At 58.4% G+C, this 13,252-nt stretch overlaps 1 protein-coding gene across 2 annotated transcripts in view; it reads left to right on the top strand.

The window, feature by feature from the left end:
• Positions 1-13,024, top strand: part of AXIN1 (axin 1) — a 51,342-nt gene extending 38,318 nt beyond the window's left edge. The window contains exons 5-10 of one of the 2 annotated variants that reach the window (XM_028111621.2): positions 3,703-4,232; positions 4,973-5,143; positions 7,852-8,097; positions 9,956-10,063; positions 11,799-11,966; positions 12,144-13,024. In XM_028111621.2, the coding sequence (XP_027967422.1) occupies positions 3,703-4,232; positions 4,973-5,143; positions 7,852-8,097; positions 9,956-10,063; positions 11,799-11,966; positions 12,144-12,270 (1,350 nt within the window). In that variant the 3' untranslated portion in view covers positions 12,271-13,024. The remainder of the gene's footprint in view (positions 1-3,702; positions 4,233-4,972; positions 5,144-7,851; positions 8,098-9,955; positions 10,064-11,798; positions 11,967-12,143) is intronic. The other variant, XM_028111622.2, reaches the window with a different exon arrangement.
• Positions 13,025-13,252: the final 228 nt, after the last annotated feature.

Below are 13,252 nucleotides of genomic sequence, written 5' to 3'. Positions count from 1 at the left end.
TATGATTTGTAATTTATTTGCTTTAAACCTTTTCCACTTATAACTGCCAAAGAGACACTGTGCTTTTGTTGTCCCTGTGTGTCATCCTGCAAGATTCACTTCCACACACGTTCACGGGCTTCTGTGCTGAATCATTGATGACAAGCAAGCCCCTCGAGTGAGGCCCTCCCCAGCTCCCCACACCTTACGAGGTTGTTTCTCCTCGAGGCCATTGCAGCCTGTCGTCCTGGAGCCGCAGGCCTCTGAGTCCCTGGAGTCAGGCCTCTGCTTTTCTCTGAGCACGTGGAATTCCCTGCAGACGTTAAAAGTGGGGGTGCCTGGCCGGCTCAGGTAGAGTGTGTGACTCTTGATCTCAGGGTCATGAGTTCAAGCCCCATGTTGAGGGTAGAGTTTAAGAGAAAGAAAAAAGAAAAAATGATAAAAGAAAAAAATGGTCACCACCACTTGGGTGTCTTCTCTTCTTTCCTCAATATTTTAAGCCCAGCACCTTAAGCTCAAAAATGTGATGGTGCTTAGAGAAGGTATTTCTCTACCTGACGTTTGTATTTACAATACACCCCTGAGCCCTCCGCAGACTCTTGTCAGAACCCCTCAGCAGGGGCCTGCCATCTTTCACTTCGCATGCTCCCAGGTGGGTCGTGTGCACCCGACGTCTGGAGACGCTGCTGTGAGGGTGGTCCTGGGCCACAGCCCACGGCTATGCTCAGTGGGTTCCACGGCTGTGCCCTGCAGCTGTCCTCCAGGTTTCTGGAGCTCCCTCATGTGACACCCAACTTTGAAACAAGGGGCCTGCCCCCCCCACATGTGTTTCACATTTCACATAGCTTCTCAGAACCTGGGGTTGGTGGTGGGTACCAGGAAGGCGGGTGTGGTTGCTGAGGCAATTGGGCTGAGGGCGGTGCTCTCCGGGAGGGAATCTGCATGCACACATTTTCAAGCACTGTGCAGGGACACGTATGTGAGCGTGGCCGGCGTCCCGTGCTCCCTCCCTCATAGAGACCAGGGCCCCACAACGCAGGTGCCGGCCCGAGGGTCTGCGTGTGCTGACGTGCTGGGTTCCAGCGAGGCCACCTCTTCCTTGGGGTCCTCCCAGAGGCCTTAGTGACGGGGGGCTGTCAGGAGCAGAGTGGCGGGAAATGGGGCATGTTGTAGCAGGCGACAAGGCTGGTGCACTGCACCATCTGGATGAGGCTGCCCTCCGCGAGCCTCAGTCAACAGCTCTCAAACAGCTCATGAAATAAGAGTACACGAGACGTTTTGTGAAAGAAGCTTGGGAGGAAGAGTTCACCTTTTGCTGTAGGATCGAGTTTTTATACTTGGGCCAAGTTTTCAGTCTTGGCTCAGCGGCTCTGTGCCTGTGGTCCTGGCAGGTCAGCGTTCTCGGCGGGCATCTTAGAGGCAGCTTAGCTGCAGGTACTTGGTGGAGTCGCAGTCTCCTCTTCTCCGGGGCATCCCTAGCAGGTCCGCGTGGCTATGCCCGGACCCAGCAGGAGCCCTCACTCACAGAGGGGCAGCACCTGGCCACAAGGACTAGCCGGTGCTCCGTGACCTCACAGAATATGTTCGATCCACCAGCTCCTGTGTTTCTGTCCTGTCAGTTCAGCAACTAATGGGCAGGCACGTGGCCTCAGCTCAGGTGTGCGGCCCCATGCAGGGCCTGCGGTGGCCTCTGGCCGGGGGTGCCGGGCTCAGCCGCTGCAGCCATGTTGTTCCTACAGGCGCCCCTCAGTCTTCAGGGCGGCCCACGGCCCCACCGCCGGCAGCGCGGTCTCATCTCTCATCCTTTGTGTTTCAACACAGAAACCCAGGAGAAAATCAAATTTAATTACCTGTGTACAGGGAATCCACATGGACGTGAGACTCCTGATCTTGTATGATTTTGTATCCTATATAAATGTGCCATAAATTAGTCTTTCTTAAGAATAACTATAGGGATGCCTGGGTGGCTCAGTCGTTAAGTGTCTGCCTTCGGCTTAGGTCATGATCCCAGGGTCCTGGGATCCAGCCGGGCATCGGGCTCCCTGCTCAGTGGGGAGTCTGCTTCTCCCTCTCCCACTCCCCCTGCTTGTGTTTCCTCTCTCACTATATTTCTTTCTGTGTCAAATAAATAAAATCTTTTAAAAAAGGAAAAGAACTACACATTTTAAAATAACTAATTTTTTGGGGGGGTGCCTGGGTGGCTCAGTCAATTCAGCATCTGCCTTTTGGTTTCAGCTCAAGTCACAATCTCAGGGTTGTGGGATCGAGCCCCACGTCAGGCTTTGCACTCAGCGGGGAGCCTGCTTCAAGATTCTCTCCTTCTGCCTCTTCCCACTGCATGTGCGTGCTTGCTCTCTCTCAAATTAATAAATTTTTGAAAAAAATGACTTATTTTATTGTAAAATTTGGAAAATAAGAACAAAGAAGAAAGTGAAAACTATTAGCTAGACAATTGAGTTAAGCGTATAACATTTCAAAACCCTAAAATTGATTTCCTCCATACGCAGAGCCGCTGAGACAGACTGGTTCTCGGCCCAGGGTGTCTCCAGCTCGCACCCCCTGGGGATGGAGAGAGCCCCCCTTGCTCACTGAGGCTTTCGGGGGGTCACTTTCAGTGCCCTGGGGAGGGTAGGCCAGAGGGGTCGGGATGGGGACATGGGGTGGGGTGTGGGAGCCCAGGGTCCCAGTGTGAGCCCATGAGGGGCACATGCACTGTCCACCCGTCCATGTGCCCATCCCTCTGTCCTTCTCACTGCCACCTCCACCCTGAGCAGGACTGACGTGTCTGCAGCTGACCACCCGTGCTAGTGACATTTAGATACTTTCCCGTTAAGTGAGAAGTTTTGTGGCCAAGTTTTTGAGGTTTGCTTATAGTATACTATGGGGGTATCTACCCTGTGCTTTTTGGTTATTACCAAATTTACTCAACATTATTCTGGTTTGCACAGTTCAGTGAAATGAGAAAATCAACATGAGATGTATCTTTTGGAATCAGACTGACCAGATGTTTATGTTGACAGATGTGGGTCTGTGGACCGTCAGACAAATGAAATTCAGCTGGTTCCGTGTGAGAATTTACTAAGAAACACAGAGTAAGATAATTAAGCAGAAAACAAGAGCTCTTCTGTGCAAGGCCAATATTCCCTTTGGAAATATAATGGAAAATATGGCAATAAAATTGAGGAATAGGAGGGGCGCCCAGCCGGCTCAGCCAGAGGAGCATACGACTCTTGGTCTCAGGGTTGTGGATTTGAGCCCCACATTGGGGGTGGAGATGACTTAAATAAAAGTTTAAAATTTTTTTTTTAATTTTTAAAAATTGAGGAATAGGAAAATCAATTGAAAAGGTAAAAATATCTTTATTGAGAAATCTGAAAGGGAACTCAGTGTGGAGGTTTCTCAGTGGGCAGGACATAGGCTGACATAGTGACCCTGGGCCTGATGGTCCACGGTGGTCACGTGCACGTGTGCGAGTTCTCAGGCGGGCGCAGCTCCGCATCCTGGAGCCCAGTGCTTGCGGCCGGGTGGGGACTGGGAGCCCTCTCGTCGTCCTCGAGTCAAGATAGCAGTATGTCCAGCACCTCACCTGGCCCCGCCTCATCCTGGGCTCGGGGCTCCGGACCCTCAGGACAGTGCTGCCAGGCTTATGTCTTTGTGACCCCAAATGTGAGATTTCTGTGACACAGCCAGTGCCGGACGCTGACCCGTGGTCTTGTCCTGCAGGAGGAAGAAGGCGAGGATGGTGACATGCCCACTGGCCCCCCGGGGGCCAGTCATAAGCTGCCTTTGGCCCCTGCCTGGCACCACTTCCCACCCCGCTATGCAGACGTGGGCTGCATGGGACTGCGGGACGCGCACGAGGAGAACCCCGAGAGCATCCTGGATGAGCACGTGCAGCGGGTCATGAGGACGCCTGGCTGTCAGTCACCAGGGCCCGGCCACCGTTCCCCCGACAGTGTGCACGTGCCCAAGATCGTGGGGGTGCTGGGGGGCATGCCCTCTGGGCATGGTAAGCACGGGCCCAAGTCAGGGACAAAGCTGGACACGGCTGGCCCGCACCTCCACAGGCATGGCCACCACCACAGCCACCACAGTGCGGCCAGGCCCAAGGAGCAGGCGGATGCTGAGGCTGCCCGCCGGGTGCAAGGCGGCTTCACTTGGGGCCCGGAGCTGCACGGCCACGCAGCCAAGCCCCGCGGCCACTCGGAGAGTGTGGGCGCTGCCCCCAGCGCCAGCGACAGCCTGGCCTACAGGTGAGTGTCTGGCGGCCTGAGCCTTGCTTTGGGATCGGGGCTGTGGTTCCTTTGTCTCCGAGCCTGTGTCCGTGAGGGCCACATGTGTCTTCCCGGGGAGGAAGGTCACAGTGAGAAGCTGTATCTCCTGTGGATTCTGTCCTGGCTTCCTAGCCCAGGATTCCCCTGTAAAAGTCATTCAGCCATGAGGGGCACCTGGGTGGCTCAGCCGGTCGAGCATGCGACTCTTGGCTTTGGCTCAGGTCATGATCTCAGGGTCCTGAGATCAAGGCCTGTGTTTGGGTGCCGCACTTAGTGGGGAGTCTGCCTTTCTCCCTCTGTCTCTCCCTTTACCTCTGCTCTTCTCCTCACTTGTGTGCCACGCTATCTTGTGCTAGCTCTCTCTCAAATCTTTAGAAAAATAATTCAAAAAAATCAAAGTTATTCAGCCACAGTCCACGGCAGAGTCCGGGCACCACGCACGGGTGCTGGGCCACCCAGGGCTCCAGCCTTGAAGGGTGCGTAGGTAAAGATGCGCCTGTTTCAGAGGGAGGCGTCTGGGCAAGGAGTGACTGGGTCCTGGGGCTGCCACCACCAAGTGGGTGAAGGACAGGTGCTCTAGCCCTCCCAGCTGGTGCTGTCTGGACACCTTCCTCCACATCCCACCAAACAAACCCCCGGCAGCCCCCCAGCATTGTCACAGCTGCCCAGTGTCAGGCCAGGTCACGTCAGCAGGTGACGCCCAGCTCTTGTTTTTGCAGCGGGAAGGCTGGTACTGCCTCCAGGAGAAATGCTAAGAAGGCTGAGTTGGGGAAGAGTGCCGGCACTGAGGTGCCAGGCCCGTCAGAAGACACGGAGAAGAACCAGAAGATCATGCAGTGGATCATCGAGGGGGAGAAGGAGATCAGCAGGCACCGCAAGGCCGGCCACGGGTAAGAAGTGTCCAGTGTCCTGGGGCGGGGGCACCAGTGTGGAGTGTTAGCCTGATGAGCCTCCGGCCCATGGCTGCCAGTGCCCTTGAAACGGTGGCCTGGCCACCCACGGTCTCCTCACGTGGCACGTACATCAGGAGCAAGATCTCCGTGGCCATGTGAGCTTGCTGACGCCTGCCCCATCCCCTGTGGGCCCTGATGCTGCCTCAGTGTCCTGGGCAGGAGTGCCCGCTGGTGAGATCAATCTCGAGTCACTGTGCCTCTTTCTGAGTCCCTCCTGCTGTGCCCCACCCGCCAAGGAGGGACCCTGCTGCCACATGGCTGCTCTCACGAGGTTATTTCTGGGGTGGTGACGCCTCCACGTGACAGTGACCTAAGTTCCTGGGGAAGTTAGGCTGGTACCTGCCCATCACCCTGGACAGAGCCCCCAGGAGAAGCCATCTGTGTTTGCAGTGGGTCGTGCCCCTGGCCATCTGTGGCGTCTGCATCCCTCTGAGCTCCGTGTGGCCCCCATAGGGCCAGAGGCTGCTCTGGACAGCGTGGAGCCAGGCCTGCAGACAAGCCGCTGCTGCCCCACGTAGGGGACTGGGGCTGGCTCAGACACACCCCTGGCCTGTGGACACATCACATCACTCCCAGAACCCCTGCCTGGGCCCTGGGGCTCGTGGCATCTGCTGCGTGGTGGGTGGGCTTCCCCTACTTCTCAGTCTCAGACTTGCCTGATCCTCCATCTTGGACATGGTTGGGGAGGGTGGAGTATGCGGGGGGGGCAGGGGGGCGGGGGTCCTGAGTGGTGAGATGGGGTGGTGCCGCCCGCCTCTGGGTCCCCATGTCTGGGTCCCCGTGTCTGGTCTCCACGTGGCCCTGGGGACGAGCAAAGTCACAAAACCTGTCCTGGGTGAGGGGTCTCTCCAGAGCCCCTCTCTTGTTCTGGTTGGGGTGGGGTGGATTGTTGGTTTCTCTAGATTTCTTTCTTTTTGGGGTTTTCATAAGGAATGGCTCTGTCCTGGCCACTCCTCCCTCCCCGAATGAAGGGCTTCTGTGGTTGAAGAGTAAAAGGCACATCTGGAAACAGTCTTAGATTGGAAGGTGCTTGCTGTCAGGACAGGCCGTTATTTATTAAATGACGGTGTTTCAGTATCCCCTTGAGGTCCCTCTGGTCTCTCTAGAGTTGGGGGCATGGGGCAGGGAGAGGGAGGACCTGGTGGGGCCAGGAGGTATGGGGGACAGGGAGTGGGGGTGGGAGGAGGGGTGGGGGGAGATGGGTTGGAGGGGATGGTGTGGCGAGATGAGGGGTTCCAGGGAGATGGGAGGGGATGGGGTTTGGGAGGAAATGGGGGAGGGGAGGTTGGGTACAGATGGGGGCAGGAAGGGGGTGTGGGTTGGGCCCCAGAGGGAGGTCTCCTTGTGGCTGGCCTTATGTCTCTTTAGGAGGAAGAGCCCACCTCCCCCTGGGGTGTCGAGCCTTGGGCACTTCCAGGGTCATGAGGGCACTGAGCCTACCCACTCCCCAGGGGGCCCTCTTCTTGGGGCTCTTTCCTGGCGCTAAACCCCTTTTCCGAGGGCTCTGGCCATGGCTAAAAGAGGCTGATGTTTTCCCTGGAACTCACTCGGGTTGAGCAGAGGCGTAACTGCGCGGTCATAAAGTATATTCTGTGTTTAGTAACAAAGGCACAGGTATGCTATCGCACTGAGGGGAAAAGTCAGAAAAAATTATATGTTCAGAGTTATGCCAATTAGTATTTTTAACAGGGAAGAGAATATACCAACCGAGTAGGTATTTCTAAATTATGATGTTTTGGGTTCATATTTTTTTTGAGTTTTCTGTATATTTTAGGTTTCTCACAAAGCGCATTTATTTTGATATTAAAATGTTTTTTAAAAACTAAAAACTTTTGGGCGCCTAGGTGGCTCTGTTGGTTGGGTGGCTGCCTTCGGCTCAGGTCGTGATCCTGGAGTCCCAGGATCGAGTCCCGCATCAGGCTCCCTGCTCAGCAGGGAGTCTGCTTCTCCCTCTGACCCTCCCCCCTCTCGTGCTCTCTCTCTCTCTCTCAAATAAATAAAATCTTTAAAAAAATAAAAATAAAATAAAATAAAAACTAAAAACTTTTTTTTAAAAAAAGCCTGTATAACATAGGATTTATATCTCAATAAAATCATTAAAAATTCGTTATAAAAGGGGCACCTGGGTGGGTCAGGTCTTAGTCTCAGGGTCGTGAGATCAAGCCCCACAATTGGCGGGGAGTCTGCTTGAGGGTCCCTCTGCCCCTCCCCCCACTCCCTCTTTCATCTCTCTCTCTCAGATAAACATTTTTTTAAAAATTACAGGCACCTGGGTGGCTCAGTTGGTTGGGCGACTGCCTTCGGCTCAGGTCATGATCCTGGAGTCCCGGGATCGAGTCCCGGGATCAAGTCCCGCATCAGGCTCCCTGCTCGGCGGGGGGTCTGCTTCTCCCTCTGACCCTCCCCCTCTCATGCTCTCTCTCAAATAAGTAAATAAAATTTTAAAAAAATAAAAAAATAAAAATTACAGAAGAAGCGTGCCACAAAGGAATGTGTGTATCACGTACAGGAGGAAGCTGTGGACGTCCACCTGGCGGCCAGGGTCAGTGCTGTGCTTGGTCTCCCCTGGCCCTGCCCCAGTTCCTGGCACCCGCCCGTGGCCAGGCTTTCAGATGCTGCCACGCCTTGTTCTCTTACTCCCGAAGGTCTTCTGGCGCCAAGAAGCAGCAGGCCCACGAGAGCTCCAGGCCCTTGTCCATCGAGCGTCCTGGGGCTGTGCACCCTTGGGTCAGTGCTCAGCTCCGGAACTCCGTCCAGCCCTCTCACCTCTTCATTCAAGACCCCACCATGCCTCCCAATCCAGCCCCCAACCCCCTGACCCAACTGGAGGAGGCCCGCAGGCGTCTGGAGGAGGAAGAGAAGAGAGCCAGCAAGTTACCCTCAAAGCAGAGGTATGGGGGCGTCAGGGAGAGCAGGCCGCACTCCCTGCTAGGGCCACTCCAGCTTCTGTGCTACTGCTTTGGGGCTAAGGTTTTCCAAGGCCTAAGGCCCCCGTGCTGGCTGCCCACTGGTAGTCTTGGTTTCTTTCCCCTGAGGGCCGCGCGGGGCGTGGCAAGCAGCCCTGCTGTGTGACCAGGGTCTGGGAGGGCATGTGGTCGTTACACTGTCCTTCTGGGGACGGAGGGGGAGCCCTCTCTGTTCCGTGAGCGTACTCCTCCCATGTCTTTGCGGGAGCCCGCAGTGTCTGTCGCCGCACAGAGCAGCTAGAGCTTGCCGTCAGGTCACCCTGGCTGCTGTGCAGGCTGAGCTCACAGTGGGGTCCTGGGGTTCCTGGCTGCCTCTGCAGCCCCAGGAAGGGGGGCCGTAAACCGTGCCATCTGCAGGTAGGATGGTTAGCTTTGCTCAAGTACAGGCAGATGTGGAAGTCTTCTCCTGGAGGGACCCCAGCGCCAGAGTCCCCTTTGCTGGGAGCACCCCTCTCTGATAGCAGGTCTTCTCTCCAGGCCAGAATGTTGTTTCCCCACCTTTTCGGCTGGGCCTTGAGGTCACTTTTCCCAGAGGGATCAGGGTCTCTGAGGGGGGCCTGGAAACCTGCATTTCCCACCCAGCACCTAGAGCATGGTCACACGGTGGCCCTGTTCTCCTCGGACGTTGTCGGCACCCCTTGTCCAGTCTGTGGTCGCTGGTTATCCTTCCCAGGGACCTCCCTGTGTGGGGGGCTGTCCAGCTCTGGGGAGGCTGGTATCAGTGCTTGTCTCATCAGGCAGAGCCCCAAGTCTGAGTGTGTCCCCTGGCCATTGCGGGTAACCACGTTTATGGCACCTGTCTCACACCCTGTGATCCTGTCAGCATAGAGTGAGAGGGCCAGCCCGGCACAGGAGGCCTGGGCTGGTGCGGTCTGATGGGGCCGACGGGGGAGTGGGGGGGCCATCTGGGAAAGGGCTGGGGCATGTGGGTAGGAGGTGCTCTCTGCACAGACTCTCTGCAGGATCTCTGTGGGACTATTGTCCCTGCCATGCTCTGGGGGGTGCCAGGCTCACGTCTGCTCTTCCCGCCGGCACCCAGCGGGCCCTGCACATGCCCTGCTGGCCGGACACACCGCACAGTCACAAGCCTTCGGGGATGCGTGTTTCGGGCTGTGAGCCTCCTGACGGGGTGTTGGCCTGCGGTTGGCGTCTGCACGTGTCATCGGTTCAGGGCGTGTAGGCCTTTTGTAAATGGCCACAGACACGAGTGAAGGTCCAGAGACAGCAATGGGGGTGCTGGGCCGTCCCCGCGCTCCTTGTGGGGTGACCCCCCCTCCGGTTGGTGGAAGACAAGTCACTATCAGGGCTGCACAACATCATGCCTGTGGCGGGCAGCCGTGTGGAGAGGTGCTGCTGGGCAACCAGCCCTGGGACAGGCCTCCCCAGCTGCTCGGGATGGAGTGGCGTGGAGCACTGATGAGGAAGAACTGTGTGCACAGAGGTGGCCAGAGGCAGGCCCTCTCCAGAAGTCCCTTCTCGGTGTGGATGAAGTGACAAGACCCAGGCGCCTCAGAGCAGTGGTTCCCGAGTGTGGTCCTGGGAGCTGTCATCCAGCGAGGAGTCTGGGAACTCTGGACTGACTGAAGCAGCGCCAGTCTCCTGACCGGCCCGATGAGCCCTTGATATTCCAGTGCCGTGGTTTGGTGTTTTGTCTGCTCACACAGTAGGAGCCTTGTTTGGTGGTGACGGACCCTGTTGGGGCCCTGCTCCGTGTGCCGGTCTGTGGCCCCACTGTCACCGCGGAGCCCAGCCCCCGCGGCTCACTCACGTGGTTGTTCCCTAGGTATGTACAGGAGGTCATCCAGCGGGGGCGCTGCTGCGTCAGGCCAGTGTGCACACCCGTGCTGAGCGTGGTGCCAGCCGTGTCGGACTTGGAGCTCTCCGAGACAGAGTACGTGCGCCCCCCGCGGGTCCCGGTACTGCTTACCCAGACCGCGCGCCGGCCAGGCCCGCGGTGGAGCCGCTCTTCCCAGGACAGGATTTGGGGCACCACGCTGGAAGAGGTGGGGCTGGGCTCAAGCTTCATGTCTCCATGGAAGGAGACGCAGGCCGTCCTCGTGTGACCCGTGGCGGCAGGCCGGAGAGGAAGTTCTGCTCTGCTTCCTCCGCTCTGGCCACGCCCCCCACCCCCCTTTACTTTCCTGAGCTTCCCGGCCGGCCCTGGGGCTCACTGGTGTGTGACTGGCCGTGTTTGCCCTGGCTCGGCCACCTGAAAGCACCTGCCCCTGTGGTGTGGGTGCATCCAGATGCTGTGCGCACGCTGAGCCTTGCTCTGTTCTTGTGTGGAACGCAGGAATGCGTTGGCGTGTCTGCTCCCAGGCCTGTGTGGAGCAGCTTGGGTGCTGGGGCCCCTGTGTAGACGGTGCTGGCTGCCCAATCCCTGCACTTCTGCTCAGGACAGAGCAGAAAGAGGGGGTCCCCCACCTCATCGCAGACCATGCTTTGTCACGTCCAGCCGGATGCTTGAGTGACTCAGCCTCCCCACCAGCTCACTCCTTAAGGGTGGCCTCTGGAAAAGCAGGGACCCCCCCCCGCCTCCCTTCTGTAGAGAACGGGCCCCCAGAGGACCCCCCCCACGTGAGGTTGCAGGACTGAGGGAAGGAAAGCATGCACCTGGGAGCCTGGCTTGAGCAATGGATGGCCACATAGCCCAACTGGCCGCCTAGTGTGTGCCCAGGAGCACCAGGGAGAGAGGGTCTGCAGGGAGAGAAGAGCCCACGTGAGCTCAGATGGTCAGATGGCCTCTCGACAGGACACCATATGCCCGGCTGGCAGGGGCCAGGGGCCGTGTCCGCGTCCACCTGGGCAGCTCTGGGGAGCGGTCATGGGGACGAGAGCTTCTGGCCGGCCGAAGGCTGCTCACTGTGGTCACAGACACGGCAGCTGCTCAGCACCCGTCAGGATGAGTGGTCCTGGGCAGGAGACGGTGCTGGCCTCGTGCCCTTCTCTGCAAGTCTGGCTGGCCACTGCCTCTGCTCTTCAGACAGGTGCTCTGCCTGGGACAGGGGCAGGTCCATTTCCAGATCCGTGCACGGTGTGGTCTGTCCAGCCACTGGCCTCAAGAGGCTTCTGAAACTTTAGGGCTCTAGGCCTTTCCTAGCATACAGGGAGTGCAGCCCAGCCTATAGGTGGGGGCTGCATTGGTTCCAGGAGCCTGGGCGTCTTAGGATCCACCATGGGTTCTGGCCCTGAGAAGCTTGTTCGCCCATGTTGATGTGGTCTGGGTAGGGGGTGCCCCCCCACCCGCAGTCAGCTCAGACCACAGGGAGGCCTGAGGCCATGCAGTGGGTGCAGGAGGGTGATGGGCAAACCGAGGCCCTGGCTGCTGTGGGGCAGGTGGGCGGGCGGGTGAGAGATGAGCTGGTGTCTTTGCTGTGGATCTGAGAGAGCATGGGCCCGGTGCAGGACCGGCACCTCGGGATGGGACACCGCATGGAGTGAGGCCCCTGGGGGCTGGAGGTGGCGCTCCGGGCGAGGGGGTGTCAGGGCCTTTGCACACGAGGCGTTGAGGATGGCGAGGCCCACCGTCTGGCCCTTGCCTAGTGTTTCCTGCGGTCCTGAGGCCCTTTGGGGTGTGCCCTGTGAGACCCCGAGCCCAGCAGTCATCACTGCTCCTCTGCCTCCAGGACGAAGTCCCAGCGGAAGGCGGGCAGTGGGAGTGCCCAGCCATGTGACAGCATTGTGGTGGCTTACTACTTCTGCGGGGAGCCCATCCCCTACAGGACCCTGGTGCGGGGCCGCGCGGTCACCCTGGGCCAGTTCAAGGAGCTGCTGACCAAGAAAGGCAACTACAGGTGAGAGCCGAGGAGCTGGCTAGGGGCAGGGGACCCCGCGTGTGGTCACTGCACGTGTTCGGTGTCGGCCCCCAGCAAACGGGCAGCAGGGTCTGCCGCCACATGAGGGAGAGTGGGGCTGCCGGGCCCGGAGAGGAGGGCACAAGGCTCTCGTCTCCTCTCGTCCCCGTCCTGCAGATACTACTTCAAGAAAGTGAGCGATGAGTTTGACTGCGGAGTGGTGTTTGAGGAGGTTCGGGAAGATGAGACCGTCCTGCCCGTCTTTGAGGAGAAAATCATTGGCAAGGTGGAGAAGGTGGACTGACGGGCGGGCCTGGCCTCTGTGCTGGGTTGGGCCTGCGTCGGGCCGGGGCGGGGGGCCGCACGCAGAGCGTCAGAGGGTCGTGCTGTGTTGTGTGCTTCATGCAGCTGCTGGGAGAAGGCCAGGTGCTGCCCGCCCTGCAGCCGGCCTCCTCTTGGGTCCATCTGTGTGCAGATGGGTGGGGGTACCTCTGCGTGGTCCCACAGGCCTCCACCCTGCAGCTGACAAGGAGGGTGCCCTGTCCGCTCCTCAGTGATACTCAGAGAGTCCGCCTGAGCGGGGAGCCCGCCGTGGGGCCGCATCAAACATCCTCCTCTCCAGCGGTGCCCCGCTGCTGACGGCGGGCAGACGCACCCGCTCCTCGCCCTGGCGCTCACACCGCAGGCTCTGCCCCACCCTCTGGGACTTGTCCGCCACATGGTACCCCGGTCAGGCCTAGCCTAGGCCTGGGGCGCCAGGGGCCCTGTGGGGGCCTCTGTAAATTGTACATGTCACCGAGTGCCTTCGACACAGCTTGTCTCTTGCCTGCCACTGTGTGGATCCGGTGATGGAGCCCCTTACTGCTCTCCCTCCTCCATCCTCATTTCCAGAGCGCTGGCTCAGCGGGTCCCGGGCCCCTCCCCTCTAAGGGCCCATGTAAATATGTACATTTCTCAGGCCAGGGCCAGTGGGGGGCTGCCCCCGCCCATTTTTCATGCGCTGACTTGTACAATTATCTTTTCAAAGGTACTTGGATAATAATGAAATAAAATCATTTTTGAACCTTCTCTGGCTGTGGAGTGTACCTGTCTTCTGTGGTGGGGCCTGGCTGGATGGCCTGCCATCCCCTGCAGGCCTCGGAGAGTTAAGTGTGTGTGTTGGGGGGTGTCTTCTGGAGGCACGGGGACAGAGCTCTGGAGAGGGGTGGGTTCCCAGACCCAGATCTGCGTCAGGAATCTACCCAAAAGGGGTGGGGGCAAGGGCTAGGCCCTACTCAAGATGGAAC

The sequence above is a fragment of the Eumetopias jubatus genome, unplaced genomic scaffold, assembly GCF_037043125.1.
Source record: "Eumetopias jubatus isolate StellerSeaLion01/CBP00866 unplaced genomic scaffold, mEumJub1_p1.0 scaffold_12, whole genome shotgun sequence".
NCBI classification, from domain to species: domain Eukaryota; kingdom Metazoa; phylum Chordata; class Mammalia; order Carnivora; family Otariidae; genus Eumetopias; species Eumetopias jubatus.
This window is presented reverse-complemented; position numbering and strand designations above follow the sequence as displayed.